The 16414-nt window shown below is 36.5% G+C and overlaps 1 protein-coding gene across 6 annotated transcripts in view; it reads left to right on the plus strand.

Moving 5' to 3' along the window:
* Cntnap4 (contactin associated protein family member 4) overlaps positions 1 to 16414 on the plus strand; it is a 243533-nt gene that overhangs the window by 138161 nt on the left and 88958 nt on the right. For 5 of the 6 annotated variants that reach the window (XM_027933142.2, XM_027933144.2, XM_027933147.2 and 2 more), the window contains exons 5-8: positions 5096 to 5299; positions 5855 to 6039; positions 6805 to 6948; positions 8880 to 9141. In XM_027933142.2, coding sequence (XP_027788943.2) covers positions 5096 to 5299; positions 5855 to 6039; positions 6805 to 6948; positions 8880 to 9141 — 795 coding nt within the window. The remainder of the gene's footprint in view (positions 1 to 5095; positions 5300 to 5854; positions 6040 to 6804; positions 6949 to 8879; positions 9142 to 16414) is intronic. The other variant, XM_027933145.2, reaches the window with a different exon arrangement.

Below are 16414 nucleotides of genomic sequence, written 5' to 3' on the forward strand. Positions count from 1 at the left end.
AATAAGAGGCCCAGAATAGCCAGAGCAATCCCCAGTGAGAAAAGTGAAACAGGAGCCATCACAATACTACAGAGCAACAGTAACAAAAACGGTGTGGTATTTGCATAAAAATACAATTGAAGACCAATGGAACAGAACAGAAGACACAGAAACATACCCACATAAATACAATTATCTCATACTAGACCAAGGTGCCATAAACATATATTGGAGAAAAGATAGCCTCTTCAACAAATGGTGCTGGGAAAACTGGAAATCCATATGTAGTAGATTGAAATTGAACCCCTATATCTCACCCTGTACAAAACTCAAAATAGATCAAGGACCTTGGCATTAGACCAGAGACCCCACGCATACTGAAAGAAAAAGTAGGCCCAACTCTCCATCTTATCGACCCAGGAACAGACTTCCTCAATAAAACTCCTCAAGCACAAGAAGTGAAATCAAGCATCCATAAATGGGATGGCATCAAACTAAAAAGCTTCTTCATAGCAAAGGAAACAATCAAGAACACAAACAGATAACCTACAGAATGATGAGAGAAAATCTTTACCACCTGCTCCTCAGAGCATTAATCTCTAGGATATACAAAGAACTCAAAAAACTTAACACCAAAAAAACGAATAACCCAATCAATAAATGGGCAAAGGAACTGAACAGGCACTTGAAAGAAGAAGAAATACAAACGTTATCTTACGTGGAAGAGGACGTTAGCAAATTTAATTAAGTGAAGGTTCTTAAGTGGGGAGATTATTCTGGTATATTCAGGTGGACCCAATGCAATCACAAGGGTCCTTTTGAGAGGGAGGTAGGTGGGTCAGTCAGAGAAGGACATGTGACTGTGAATACAGAAATGAGAGAGAGAATGTGAATGAAAGAGATTTGAAGATGCCACAAAAACTGGTCTAACACCTGGAGGAAGAGGCCATGAGCCAAAGCATGCAGGTGATCTCTAGAAGGTAGAAAAGGCATAGAAAGGGATGATTAATTCTTAGATACCCAAAGGGAAGCAGCTTGTGCCAACACCTTGATTTTAGGTCTTCTGAATTCCAGAATTATGTTAATAAAATTTGTGGTTTTGAAGTGACAACATTTCTCATACAGTTGCCCAAGATGGAGCAATGATTTAAACTCATACAGACTGGCTACACTATTAGGCAAAGTGGCAATATACACTGTTATAAATGGCTTAAAAGGGGGCTAGGCTAAAAAGAGGTGGCTATATCACAATAATTTGCAACCTGTTACTAGGAAATTAGAGTTTGTACCCTCCCCATGATGACCCAATGCATGACAGTCACATTATTAATCTTGGTAATAATCCAATTATTATAAATATGATCTCAGTTAAAAAGCATGCTAATTAATAAATTGACAATAAGAAAAATCATTCTTCCCTTCAATCAGGTAAGAAGTCTTCTTCTACATCTTTGTACTGCAGGACTTTTATTCTTATAAATTTCTGTAACTTAGTTGATTCATCTACTTTTCCTATTTATACAACTCCAAAGATGTTTTTCCTCAAAGGTATTTGACAAAAGATAGGAATAAATATGATAGCCATTGACTGCAAGTTGAAATATAAGTATTATTTTTGATGATTAGTGTTTCTAAACAAATAAAGCTTGAGTTAGAGTAATCTTATTAATTCTACATATTCATATTAGATCTTGTATAGGTGTTTAAATTTAAAATGATGAATCACCTTAAAATTCCCTTGTGAGAAATTGCTTTGGCAGGTCAAGAATTCTTGAATTCTTAAATCTGAAAATCTTTGTGGAATAGAAAATAAACTGGTACCAGTTGCAGCCATGACTTCAAATGTTGCTTTCCTGGCCAATGATGTAATGTCCAAATGTGCTTTCTCAATGACTCATGGTAAAGTAAAATTTCCAAAAGTGTGAAACCAACCATCCTTTAAATATAGAATAAATGCATATCACAGATGCTTTTGATTTTCTAATGAAGGAATCAGAAGAAGGTTAATTCTAGTTTAAAAAAATTAAGAGTATGAGTACATACTCAGGAATACTTAGGAATCCTAGAAAGAATGTTGGAATAATATTAATAGGTAAATACATAAGTGACTAATGTCCAATCATAACCTCTGAGGATATTTTTTTTCTGGCAGATAGAAGTCATTTGCATTTCTACTGGGAAAAAAATCTACAAATGAATGTGTAACTTTATAGAATCTATCCTTAATCAGTAATAAATTATAAAATCAGAAAGCTACTGATTCATGTAAAATTAAAGAATCTTTACACTGGTTTGTTAAAAATGCTCCAGTTTAACATTGGTAAGAAACAGATTTGTTCCTTTATTTCTAGTTTTTCTGATTTTTTCTTAATGGTGGTAAAATCACTTTCAAGATAATACATCTATCTCTCCTGACAGCAGTTTGGAGAGTTAGGTACTGATGATATATAGAATTCAAATGCTCTCTGCAAAGATCAAAAGAGTAATTTTTTTCTTAAGAGATTTTTACAAGTAGTTCTAGATTTCTACATCATGTACTTTCTGTATCACATGTTAGTTTTTTGGGATGATGCTTTAAAATTATATTTTTACATATCAGATATGTTTGTGTATAAATGACTTTTTCTAAATGAGATACTTTAAAAAGTGAACTGTTATGAGTGACGATTTTGTCTCAAGTAATGCTGTTAAGAATCATCCCGAATCTTTCTTATAAGAATCATATCCATCTATTACATGTATGCTACTTGACTTTTTCTTGCATTGCAAATGCACCCATGCCCTCAGTTGCAAATAAGCTTTTTTTTCCCTGAAGGGCATTGTTTACATGCATGTGAAATCTGTGATGTGATTGTAGCCATGTTTCAAATTCCCTACTTCTGTACTCCTTTCCTTCCCTTTCAAGCCTCTTTGTTGAATGAAGTCCATTTCATTCCTTCTTCTGAGCCTGTCTATGGTTTCAGCAATCTTCCAAGTGTTCTTTCATGCTAGTAAATGGGACTGTGTTGGGAGAAGATCTAGGCCTCTGAAAATCAAGTGTTTCAAAAGTCATCTAGTTGGGGGAGGACAAGGTAGATTGCCCTCCTTAGCCTCAGGTTTCTAGACCTGAGCCTGAAAAAGACTTTTCTCCTTACCTTAACACGTGGCCCCATCTTCCTAATTTGAATGCTAGTTACAATCCACAGTGGTTCTGTGAACTGACCTTGTTCATTTGCTAAATATTGTCCATCTTCCCTGAGTATAAGCTGCTGAGGTCAGAATCCATGATGGTGTCCAGTACTTACCCTTTTATCCCAGCCTCTTTACAGTGCCTCAAACATGCTGGTATAAATATTTTTCACTGAAGGAATTTATCCAGTTGTACACTCATGCACTTGGGGAGTGGAAAGCAAGAACATGTCCAGTGACTTCAGTTTAAGAGAGGAAGCCGAGCACCATTGCCTTAGGCATCCATTGCCTGAAATGCTTTTTGCTACCTTATTTTGCTGATGAAAATATCCAGGCACAAAAGCTTCAGATGCCTCGGAAGATGGATAGGACCATTATAACATAATAATAACCATAGTGAAAAAAGAGAGAAAAAAAAGAAATAGTCGACTAAAGTAACATAGGCTAAACTTTTTATGGGGAAAAAAATCTCTCAGTAGCTAATTCCACAAACAGTCTTTATCTAAAATAAAATCATGACTCTGATGGTTGCCTTTAAGCAATACATTAACTCAGAGATAACTGCATCGCTCCAAATGTGTGAGCACTTAAAGTCTGTCTTATTGAAAATTTTCTTAATTTATTGTAATCTAATAATTGTGGAGCACATTATTTGTATTTGACACAGAATTATGTTTTTACCATGAACATTCATCCAGCTATATAACAAGGAATAATTGTTCCGTTAACATTATTCTTTCTAAAGAATGCAATGTTTATTCATGTGTGCTTGGTGAATGAATTCTTTATAAGCACATTAGCAAGAAGTGAAAAAAAAATCAAACCTGAATTTTCAGAAGATAGCAGCATAAAGCAGTGGAAAAAATATTTGAGGGTGGTGGTACTTATGAATGGTTTATAAAATATGATGGATAATCAGAATAAAATGCATATTGGGGCCTAAGAGTAGCTGTCATAATTTTGTCAAATGGAACAAGATGAGTAAGCTGTAATGTCATTTTGTTGACTGGAAGAAGTCAGCTTACCAGTTGAAAAATAGCTTCATATTTTATTGGGCTTCTCTAATGTCTTCATTTATTACATAAATGTACTCTTAAGGGTAATTGCATTTAAAAAAAATCTTCTACTTATGAAATGTAGAAAACACTGCTAGATCTCTGAGTATTATGGGTTCTTTTTTACGTCTCTTGTTCAGGGGGCAACCGATTCTGACAGTTGTGCTGTTATGTTACCAGTATAACATGACATCTTTTTTCAGATGGATTGAGTAAGAGTTATCTTGACAATGAGTTGGTAAGACATTGTCAGAAAGCTGAAACAACATGTCAGTGTCACAGTTATAACACAAATGTGGCAGAATAAACCTCACAATATCATTAAGTTAATGTCTTTCCAACGACACTCTTGAGAAGGCAGAAAATAGCACTGCTCTTAAATATTTTCACTTAGTCATGAAAAATATGTATAAAAAACACAAAGGTCAGTTTAATATGCAGTTGAAGTGGTGGAAGTGTAGAGTGTATGCTTATTTCTGTGAGGATCCTTTTTTATATAGCACATGGATAAAAGCATTTTGAGATATCAAAATCACTTTTTTCTAGAGCCAGAAAACCCATCTAATTTCAACACTTCAAAAGCATTGTTAAAAATATGGATTGTGAAAATGCAAAGTGATTTTATGTATGTTGATCATAACCTTTTTTTCCAGATTTTCATTTTTAAAGAGAAAATCAGGTATACGTTTAAAATGTATTTTTACCCCATGAATTTTGGAAGCAGTGAAGACTAAAATGGAATCAATCCTGGGTTTCAAGAAGGAATTAGGCATTCAGTCCTCATAATTATTACACACACGTACACACACACATACACTTAAATAGCTTCAATGGAGGGCATATTTATCCTTATTTATATATTTATCCATGACTTTTAATATCTTTGTCTCTAGGATCAGAGGTGGTTGATCTTGATGGAAAAAGTTCCCTTCTCTACCGATTTGATCAAAAATCCCTGAGCCCAATAAAAGATATTATTTCTTTGAAATTTAAAACCATGCAGAGTGATGGGATTCTACTCCACAGGGCAGGGCCAAGTGGAGACCATATCACACTGGAGTTAAGAAGAGGAAAACTGTTTTTACTTATTAATTCAGGTAAAACATTTGGCGCTGTGATTGAAGATTTGATCATTTACTTATTTCTTAAGTAACCTTATGCTTTTATGGCTTATTTTTTAAAAATCATTTAAGGTGCTTTATTTTCCAATTCAAGGACTTATCTATCTGCCAGTTATTACCCTATCATGTTAAAATGGTTCACATTTTTTAAATTGCATAAGATCCTTGCTGAATGATTTTTTTCCATAGCCCTAGATAGAATTTCATAACTATTTTCTAGCACCATAAAAGAAAGGGATGGGTCATTGAAAAATATTGCAGTAGTAAAAATAATGAGGTTGTAGCAAAGATAAAATTTACATAGAAAATGAGCATGCAATGAGTAATAATAATAAAAAGAATTAGCGGTGGAAGAAATTACAAGGTTGGGAGACTGTTGTACTCAAACTTCAGGTAAATCCACACTCGTCTATGGGATGGGACACAGTAAGGACATTACAATTATTGTGAGAGATGCTGGGCCACAAAAGGGAAACTTTTTTTTTTCCTTTTAACTGTGAATAATGGTATGTTGTCTCTCCCTCTTCAAAGGTGATGCTAAACTGCCCTCCACTCATGCGCCAATCAATCTCACGCTGGGCAGCCTGCTGGATGACCAGCATTGGCATTCTGTGCTCATCCAGCGTTTGGGCAAACAGGTCAACTTTACAGTGGATGAGCATAGGCATCGTTTCCATGCACAGGGAGAATTCAATTACCTGGATCTTGATTATGAGGTGTGATGGTTACATTTCAATTAATACCGATTTTATGATCGATGTGTCATTTAGCTTCCCAACAGAAAATGTGCTATAGAGAACCCACCTGTGTAGTACATCCACCTGGCTGGTGAAATACTTCCCACAGTGGCCTAACTCAATGGTGGGCTTGGGTCCTGGAGGCTGCATATTCCCTGCAGTGTGTTAATTTATTATCAGGGTGCAGAATCACCCTTTTCACCCTGAAATACTCTGCATAGGTATTTCCCACATGATGAGATCTCATTACCAAAAGCAAATATGTGTTTTATGATTTCTTTATGGTTTAGGCTACTCCTAAGCAAAGTATAGATTTATGGGGTGATGGGGGTGTATCCAAAAGATTAAGACAACAAAAAGATTGATTAACTCATTAACAATTGATTCAAATACACAAATATCAATGTGTGCTAGAAATGTATACAAAATAAAATGTTACAATTAGTAACATTATTAACAGATCAAGTTTTATGATGGATATAAAGATATGATTTTCCTCATCAAGTGATAAACATCAAAACCAGGTGTGATTAACAATTTGTTGGGATTATCAAGCTCTAGTGTGAATAAGGACTGAATGCATATAAATTTGCTTTAAAATCTGTATCTGAATATTTTTTGATGCAGGATGATGAAAACTTGATCTGTACCTCGGCCTTACAGCTATAGTTGCTAATCATAATCATTTAAGCAGATTATCATAAATCACTAAACAATATTATTGATGCCATTTTTCTTTCTAAGATCAGCTTTGGAGGGATTCCAGCACCTGAAAAATCAGTGTCATTCCAATATAAAAATTTTCATGGATGTTTAGAAAATCTCTATTATAATGGAGTTGACATCATTGGTTTGGCCAAGCAACAAAAACCACAGATCATCACCACGGTAAGAGTCTTCATGAAGGAATGAGTAAACAGAAAGTCTTTTCTGCAATAAAATTACTCCATTGTAGGTTCCCAGTCAATGCAATATTTCCAAGATTGCTTTTATTTAATTTTCTTCTCTGGCAATATGAATATAAAGTATTAATTCTATTTAAAGGAATTGTAATTCACAACACATAATTTTTATTTTTATGTGAAGTAAAGCAGTTTTTTTTAACAGTGAATATTTTGATTTAGTTGTGATCTTATTGCTCCTAGGAGAATAATTTCTTTTGCTCTGCAATTGCCTCAATAGGATTCTCCTTGACCAACACAGTAGATGAGCATAGGGAGTTTCTGAAATCAGATAACAGCCATGTATATTAGAGAGACATTGGAAAAGCTTGTATTTTTCCATAGTTATCCATACAGATTAAAAAACAACAACAACAACATGTGGCTTTTGCAACATTTCATCAACCAGTCTTTGCAAATAGTACTATTGCTCAGGCTGTATTATGTTCTAATTCAGTGGACCAGTAGAAGAATTTAAATCTAACTGTTGGTCAGGGATTAGTCAGGGAAGCAGCACAAGAGTGAATATTATGAACCAAGGATCTATCTTAGAACTTGGATCTTAGCAATTGTCAGAGGAGCTTGGAAGTTGAAGTCGTCCTGGCAGGGGAAGGTGGAAGATGGCAGAAGCCACTAATTCTGCCTCCAGCCATACTGTATACAGACATGTTGGACTTTGTAGAGCATTTTCAGCTTGTGGGGAGGCTTTCTGAGGAGGGGTCTCTGGCAGTTGTCCCTGGGTAGCCACTAGTCTGGTAGTTCCCCAGCCAAGCACTGAGGGTGGGTTGGGCTGGAGTTGCTCCCAGCCTTTGGGAGGAAGAGGTAGTACTTGGTGGAAGAGAAAAGGGAGAGTGGATAAACCAGCATTTCTGTTCTCATCCTTCATATGCATGATCACACACAAAAAAAAATCCCTTGGAGTCAAACGGCTTGTGTTTTACTTTTAATTGTAAAATATCACCCAAGCCACCTTTTTCAGCATGTTTTACCCAGGAGCAGACAGGGAAGGAAAGAAATTGTGGGGGGAGGGCAACGGTTTCCAGCTTTACCCATTTGATAACACGTGATTTCTTGCATTGTTTAAAATTTAGTACATGTAAATTGAAGCTCATGTCGCATCAACAAATCCCAAAGCACTTTACAAGAATATTACTGAAAAATTATTTTATTCCTAATTGTGAATTGGTGCTGTTTTTTAAGGATCTTAACATTCAACTAAGATTTTTAAAGTAGTGGTTTTTAATAAAAGAGAAAATAATTTAAAGGAGAAATAAAAAATAGATATGTGTTTCATTCAAAGTTTAATTTTTCAGAAAATGCTCATGTAAGGAAACCCCACTTTTTACTGGCAAGAGGGTGTGTTGCTTGCAGGTTAATTGAAGCCTGAGACCAAGTCCAGTGGATAACATTTTCCATTTTCCCTGAGTTTGATTGTCTTATAACTGCATTTACATTATGGTTTAGCATAAAAGTTAGCATTGTTTGCTCTTTAGCTTTTGTTATTTTGTTCATGGGAACATGATAGATCTTTACAAATGGAAGTTAATTCACTCTTAACAGAATCAATATAGTTTAACGATTTTATTTGACCAAGACTGAACATTTTCATTCCAACATGTATTTTCTAAGTAAAGTTAGTTTTAGGGACTTTTCAAATCTATATTAAATTTGAGAAATGGGGATAAGACCAGAGAAAGTGGTTGAAGAACCTTAAAGTATATGGCTAGGACCTGGATTTTTTATGGTGTTGGCAGTTTGTTGGTTTAAATTGAGGATAATGTACAATTGATAAGCAGTCTTCGTGCTTATTTAAAATTCTATTACTAATGGAATATATAAAACATGCTGAAAGATTTTTTTATTCTACTTCGTCCTCAGGGAAATGTGTCATTTTCCTGTTCACAACCACAGTGGGTGCCTCTGACTTTTCTGAGCTCCAGGAGTTACTTAGCTCTGCCGGCCTCTCCCAGAGAGGAGGAAATTTCAGCCAGTTTTCAATTTCGAACATGGAATAAGGCCGGACTTCTGCTCTTCAGTGAACTTCAGCTGGTTTCAGGGGGTCTTCTCCTCTTGCTTAGTGATGGAAAACTCAAGCTGAATCTCCTCCGGCAGGGAAAATTACCCAGTGACATCACAGCAGGTAATAAATGTACTCCCACAGGCCAAGCATATGGATCTGGAAGATTTCATTATCTCTCGGTTCCTTCTCCACAAATTTTATGCATAACCAAAAAATTAATATTTGTTTAATAAATGAATACTAGAGTTAATAAGATTATCAGTACTCTTCCTTAGAGGAACTTGATTCCAATTTCCTTTTAAATATCATTCCAACCTTTGCAGTTCTTATTAACCAAAATGATAGAGATGGGGGAATAGAAATTTCCTTCTGTGACTCTTTCTCCCACTTCAGACAAATTATAGAATATCCTGAGAAATGTGTGTTTTGAGGATAATGTGAAACACTTGAAATAGACCAATAAGTTAATTGGATGTCATTTATAGGAAAACTAGACTTTGCCAAACATGGCTGATATCTCATCTGGTCTTTTGGAGACTGGGAGAGATCTTTCTGGAATCTATACCTATATCTTTATATCAGTGTATAATATAAATGCAAAACTTAAGTATTTAGCTAAATTTACTTGTTGCACTTTGTAAAGATTTGGATAGATTTGGGGCAAAATGTAAAGATTTGTGCAAAGTTTTCCCCTTGGGCACCAATTGGAATTCTCTTCACTTGTAAGCAATACGGTCCTGTTTCAATAACTAGAAGTAATATAATTAAGGTGAATATATGAGTGTCTAGAAAATTAGTGTTAATGTAGATCAGTGCTTTGAATGAGGGATATTTTTGTTTCTTCATTAAAATTATATAGTTCTCAAGAAGATATCTCCATTTTTTACATAAGTAGAAGAACATCTAAGCCCAGAAAGTGAAGGTTGCATTGAGGTAAACTGCTACATTAATTTAATAAATGATCTTTAAAAAACAATTTACCAATGACAGTGTACTATTCCTCTATATTAACTATGACCAAAGTTGATAGAATTTGACTTGGAAAGGGAGAAAAAGAAGTTAAAATACATTTGAAAACTAATAAGGAAAACAAATGTACAAACACATACACAAATGACTATTCTTTATAACCTTTGTGTTATTGTTCATCTATCATTGCAATTGAAATGCAGGAGCTAGAAATTCACTATTAATTATGATTTTAAGAGGTGCTATGCTTGACTCTATGTAATCCTCAAAATGTGGGAGATTTGCAGTCTTGAATAAAGGACATAAATTAATCAGTGTATTATTAATAATTAATAGGCCCATAAAACAAGGGTCTAAAAATGTAAGGATTGCCATTATTGTGTAGTTTATTGGGATATACTTGATGTTCTCTGAAGTGGTTATATTCATAGTTTAATTTTCAACATCTTAAACTGCTTCAGTACAATGCTACTGTAGTTGGCCCCATGAAGCTAGCTCATTTCTAACCACTTTATAGGAATATAGAGTTCGTAAAATACTAGGTGTACGTCTGTAGGGAATACCCTGAGTGATTTAAAAATCTCTAAATGCATGTTTAAATCCATATACAATATAATCCATTATGATGTCCTATGACTTCATGTGATTATTTCCACAGCTGCTAATAAGAATGTCAGCAAAACTGTTACACTTCAGATAACAAAAGTCAGCCTTCACTTACCAACTCTGTCCAGTTGCTTTAAAAATATTAACTTTTGCTAATTTCAGTGAAGCAAGTACATTTTGCATGCACTGGTAGACTACTTAAATGGTGGTTGGGTGGGTGGGGACTCAGCTTGTTCTATCATAGGAAAATACTTCACCTGTACAAAGATAATTAAATAAGTTATATTATGACTCTAAAAATGCACTTATGAATAGATTGCTATCATATTATAATGTCTTTACATTATATAAAGGTGGCTTATTATTATTTTTTTTTTGTGTGTGTGTGTGTATGTGATACTGGGGATTGAACCCAGGGGCACTCTATCACTGAGCTACATCCCCTATCCTTTTTATTTTTTATTTTGAGACAGGGTCTTACTAAGTTGCTGAGGCTGACTTTGAACTTGCCATCCTCCTGCCTCAGCTTCTTGAGTTGCTAGGATTACTGGTATGTACCACCTCACCAGGCAAGAGTAGCTTAATTTTTCATAGCTATCGGAGATCTAAATTACTAATCTATTTCAGTTTCAAAAACTCAAACTTTTTATCTTTTGCAATGAAAAAAAAATTAAATTCTATTGAGAAAGAACTGAATTGTACAAATGTTTGAGATTTGAAGCTAAAATTTTACTGTGAGGTACAGTTTTGCAAATTGTCATTTGGAATTTTTCAAAAATATTATGTCACCCTGAATCATTTCTGAAACGTTATATTATCTAAATCATGAAACATACAAGCAATACTCTAAAAATCCCTTGTGACACAAAATATCATCATCATGCTTAGAGGCGTCAAAGCAAAATCCATTCACTTGGCATCAAGGACCCAATGAACAATGCAGTTCTGTTTTCCTATTTAAAACAAAAGTCTTTGTTGTCAAATTTGAGATTCCTGCTGATCTGGAGCATTTCTCTGCAGCTTTTGCCTGATGGTGAAAATGAGGCCGCTTGGTCCCGTGGCGGGACCTGGCTGGGACAGGCTTGCAACGTGTGGGGTGTTGGCAGATTTTCACTTGCTGGGCATTTGTGTTTCCAGGATCCCTGGCAGTGGAGTAGCAGTCTGTGTTTGCCTTACCCAGGAGAAGCCATTTTTAAGTTCCCCTTCCTCCCGTTCACTGCCAGCCTGCTCCTACTCTGCTGACTATAATCCTGTCATCCCTGAAGCTCCTGCTTTCCACTAAAGTGATGGCTACCCATGACCTCCATCCTGTCATCTTGACAAGAGCTATCTAGTGATCTGGATCCTTAATTCTGGTTAGTGACTACAGTTAGTAGATATGGGAATTTCTGGTGCTTTCAGAACACTGAAATATATTTGGAAATAGGCACAACCCTTTGGTTGCTCCTTGAGTAATGGTCTCCGAATAATTGCCTTTTGCACCTTTACCGAGAACCTACCCTCGATGGCAGGCTTATTTTTTCTTTCTACATCTTATCCTCTGGATGCCAGTTACAGTCATATGAGAGAGTGATGGCGGCTGAGCTGTCATAATGTTTCTGTAGCAATTTAAGATAGTAGCAGAGATTATATATGAGGGAGCAGAGACAAACTTTTCCCTCCTGCTGCATTTTGTGTGTTTATGTGATTTAAGCCAGAGGGGGATGGGGAAAAAGAGAGATGCTGGTGTGGGGGGGAGGTTTGGGTCCACCATCCTGTCTTCTTCTACCACCACAATTGCAAGCACTTCCATTTATGAACCCATTCTTCCATTTGTAGATGTCAGTGTTTTCCAGCCAAAGACTGCTGTAAACATACCTGGAGTTCCAAGGAGTCGGGCTTGTTGCTTGTTGCAACAAGAGGAACACACACCCCAAGAGCCACCGGGGTTGTCTCAATGCAAAGGTGTCCAGAATGACTTCTTGTAGGATTTGGGGTTGTGTTCATTGACCTGGGAGAAGTTTCAAGGAGGCAAACATGCTGTAGATTAAAGACTGTCAGGATGTGGGGGTAATTCTATGATTAGGTACCATTGTAAAGCTCATCTAGAAGAATAGAGGAAAGAAATAAGGCTAAAGTTTCAATTGGGCAAAAAAAATTGTTGGTCATTCCTGTCATCCAGAAGAGGGAGAGCGTGGTATTTTTGTGGTTGGCACAGAGGCCTTGCTTTTGTCTGTGCTTGCACAAGGTCATGAAGTGGAATTGATTTCTTCCCCCCATTTCATTGTCCAGTGACCTTGTCTGATGTGGGTGTCCTGAGAGGTTGCTTAGGTTTGACAGGATACCACCAAGCAGGGCTCTGCCAGATTCTTACATAGTAAGGCCTTTCCAATAACTCTGGGCCAGCTCCTGGCTTCCAGGGACTGCTTTTCTCTTTATCAATGTTAATTGTTAAACATGATCAAAAAAAAAAAAAAATAAGGAGGCCACCTGCTTTGTAGGAAGAGAAGAATGTGGATCTTGGAGTCAGCTGAGTTTCTGTTTATTCCTCTATTCGCCAGCTGGAAACTATCTTGGGTAACTGTTTATCCTCCCTGAGTCTCATTTTCTCCATATTTAAAATGAGGATAAAAGTTGCAAAGATTCAGTGAAAGCATTCTGTACCTGTTACGAATAATAGCTCAATAAAATTATCATCATCATTATCATTATTTTGTTACTATACCAACAACAGGCTCTCTACCCCCACTCAGAAGGTATGAGTGAAGGCGACAGTAAATAGAATTAGTGTTTAGTTACATAATATCATAATGATGAAAAAAACCTATAAATCCTAAGATTCCTCCTTCTCCTTTCTCCCATTCCAAGTAGTGTGACCCTTAAAAGGGCTCACTTTTCATCTGCTCTTGAAGTGGAAAGGATTCGTATACTTACAAAGAAATATAGAATCTGATTAAAAATTATGTAGAATTAGTTGCAATAAGTTAAAGAGACCCTTCATGATTTAATTCGTATAATAAATCCCACTGACAGGTAATAAGTCTCCTCCACAGGTAAATGATGTCTATTACAAATGATGCTGGAGGTCAGTTTTCTGAAGTTTCTTCCACAACCATAGCGCAAGTTCCTACCCTGCCAGCTGATCAGAGGGAAGCATTTAACTGTGTAAAATCACTGAGTGGCTTGTCACGGTTTCTTTTTGTTCTAATTTGGCTGCTGCATTAGCAAGGTTAGTCAGAAGGCCTCCCAATGCCTTTGATTAATTCTGTTGTGTGCCTTGGCAGCAATTGCCCAGAGCCCCTCAATACAAAGTGCGTATTCCCTGCACCAGCACTGGGTCCCTGAAATACTTGTTACTGATTCATGACAAGACAAATATAAAAATTGAAATTAAGCTTTTAGAAACAGTTATGACAAGAATAGATGCCTGCAACATTGAAGCACGTGGTTCGCAGGTTTGCATTTCATGCCATTAAGATTTTTTTCATGATTCATTTTTATCACATTTCATAAAAGTATCAATCTGCAGTAGATTGGAAAATAAAATTTATATCACCACAGGTAGTTTGAGAAGCACCATCCAAGGCCAAAGGGGAAGGTGTGACATGAAATAACAGAAGTAGAGTCAGGTACACAGGGCTTTGGAAACAAGATGGAGGCACTCTGGGGACAGAGGTGGGGACAGAGATGGAGGTGTCTGTACATTGGGGCAAAGCATACACAGGATTTTCACTCTATGTGCACTTCCCCCACGGGAAGCATTGAATGACAAGTCTGGAATGTTTGACTTATTTGAGTCCAAACTTATACCCTCAAGGATTATATAACTCTATTCGGTGTCTATTTAGAGTCCACTCTTAGGAAATGTGTCTAAAAGTACCTAACCTACATTCTCCACATCAGCTTTCAAGTCTTTGCCATCATCTTTCATAAATCAAACCAGAGTTGGATCCTGACACTTTTTTTCTTTGTCTTTCTGGATATGATGTGGGGCTTCTGTATCCCAGCTAGAATCTGAATTAGATTCAACACATCCAGGGCAGAAAAGTGTATTCAATTAAGGGGACTTGGATGCATTTTCAGTCTGAAAGCCTGTGGTAGAAACCAGCTAAGTGGAATAAAAGAAATTGCATATAATATCAGAAAAGAGGTCCATGTGATACCAGAAAGGAAATTGCATATAATATTAGAAAAGCAGCTCTTTGGGTTTAAGAGAGTGCTTATGTTTTTGTTTAGTGATTTGATCTGCATAATTATGCCGAGTTAAGTATTCAGTGGGTGTAAACTTGACTGGTAAATCCACAATGGAGATGCTTAGGCTCTGAGCCTCTGCTCAGAACTCAACCACAGAGCTCCTTGTGTGTAGTTCCCTGTAAGGGGGAGGGCTGTGCCATCCTGTGGAGTCATGTCAGTGGGACTGCCTCTCCTGAGGACTGGAGATTGTTTTTGGAAGCAATAAGAACACCTTGACTTTTGATTATAGCAACATTATATAAAAATTAACATAATTAGAATTGTGTATGTGTGTGCATAGATGTGCACACACATATTTATATACATATATAGAGAGTTGATTCTCATTGTTTGTGATAGTTCTGTTCTATAAAGTTTCCATGAATGCTGATTTAGGGAATACTGAACCAGTACTCTGAGGGGAAATACAGGGTTTAGTTCCTGTGAATCTCTGGTCATAAAATTTCTCTGAAGCAATCAATGTATAACCTTCCTGAATGTGTGTTTCTGTTTAGAGACACCCTATTTAGTGTGCAGTGTGCTGTTGATCTGTTAACAGTGAACTCACCGTCAACAGCATCCTAACTCATGCCTGAATGAAGCTTATCTAGCATGCATATTTTCTCCAAAAGACTCATCACAGCCTTCTCTACACTGAGGAATACCAGGGCCCTGTGCCTGAGGGCCAATACGAACAGCAAAACCCACCAATACATTTATAAAACTTCCAAGATTTACAGTACGAGAGCTAAACCAATAGGGCAGAGGGTTTTCTTGTTGGACATCAGGGGGAACATGTCCATAGGATAACTTAAATTCTTTGCTGCTCATATAGTTTGCAAAAACTCTACCATATATCATAAAAGTAGCTTCCATAAAAGTACAAAAAATAGGCAAAACATTTTATTGGGTAAGATGTAGAAATATGTATACTCTTCCTAAACTCCTCCCCGCAGGGGTGAATCACATGGATGGAAGTTGAAAATCAGTCAATGCCAAATAATGGACAGACTAACTCTTCAGGATGTCTGGTGCCAGGAGTGGTGTTCCTGTCATGGAGGCCCTAAGAAGGGGCGATGACCATGCACACTTCACACGTGAAGGATGCTTACTCGCTACTCAGCACCCTTTCCCCTCCTCCTTGTCTTCCCTTTTTATGACTATGATATTATTATTTAGCTTTTCCACACTTGTCCTTTCTGCAGTTTAGTTACTTAGGGTTAACTATGGTCCGCAAATGTTAAATGGAAAATTCCAGAAATAAATAATTCATAGCTTTTAACTAACTTTGAGTATATTGCTATAGTTATTGAATCTTATGGTTAGTTACTTTGTTAATCTCTTGGTGTGTTTAATTTATAAATTTAGCTTCATCACAGGTATGTATGTTTAGGAAAAAACAAAGTGTCCATAGAGCTTCAGGCATTCACTGGGGAACTTTTTTTTTTAACCAATTAAGAAGTTACTGGTTCTTCATTCTTCTTTCTTTGAAATAGAAAGGGGGACTACAGTGATGTAAATACTGCAGTGGCTACAGTGCTGTGTGCGTCCTTGTTGAAAACCAGCCTCCTGTAGTGCTTCTGTTAAGTCATCTCTTTCACCTGTG

This window comes from Marmota flaviventris, chromosome 18 (assembly GCF_047511675.1).
Source record: "Marmota flaviventris isolate mMarFla1 chromosome 18, mMarFla1.hap1, whole genome shotgun sequence".
Taxonomy (NCBI): Eukaryota; Metazoa; Chordata; class Mammalia; order Rodentia; family Sciuridae; genus Marmota; species Marmota flaviventris.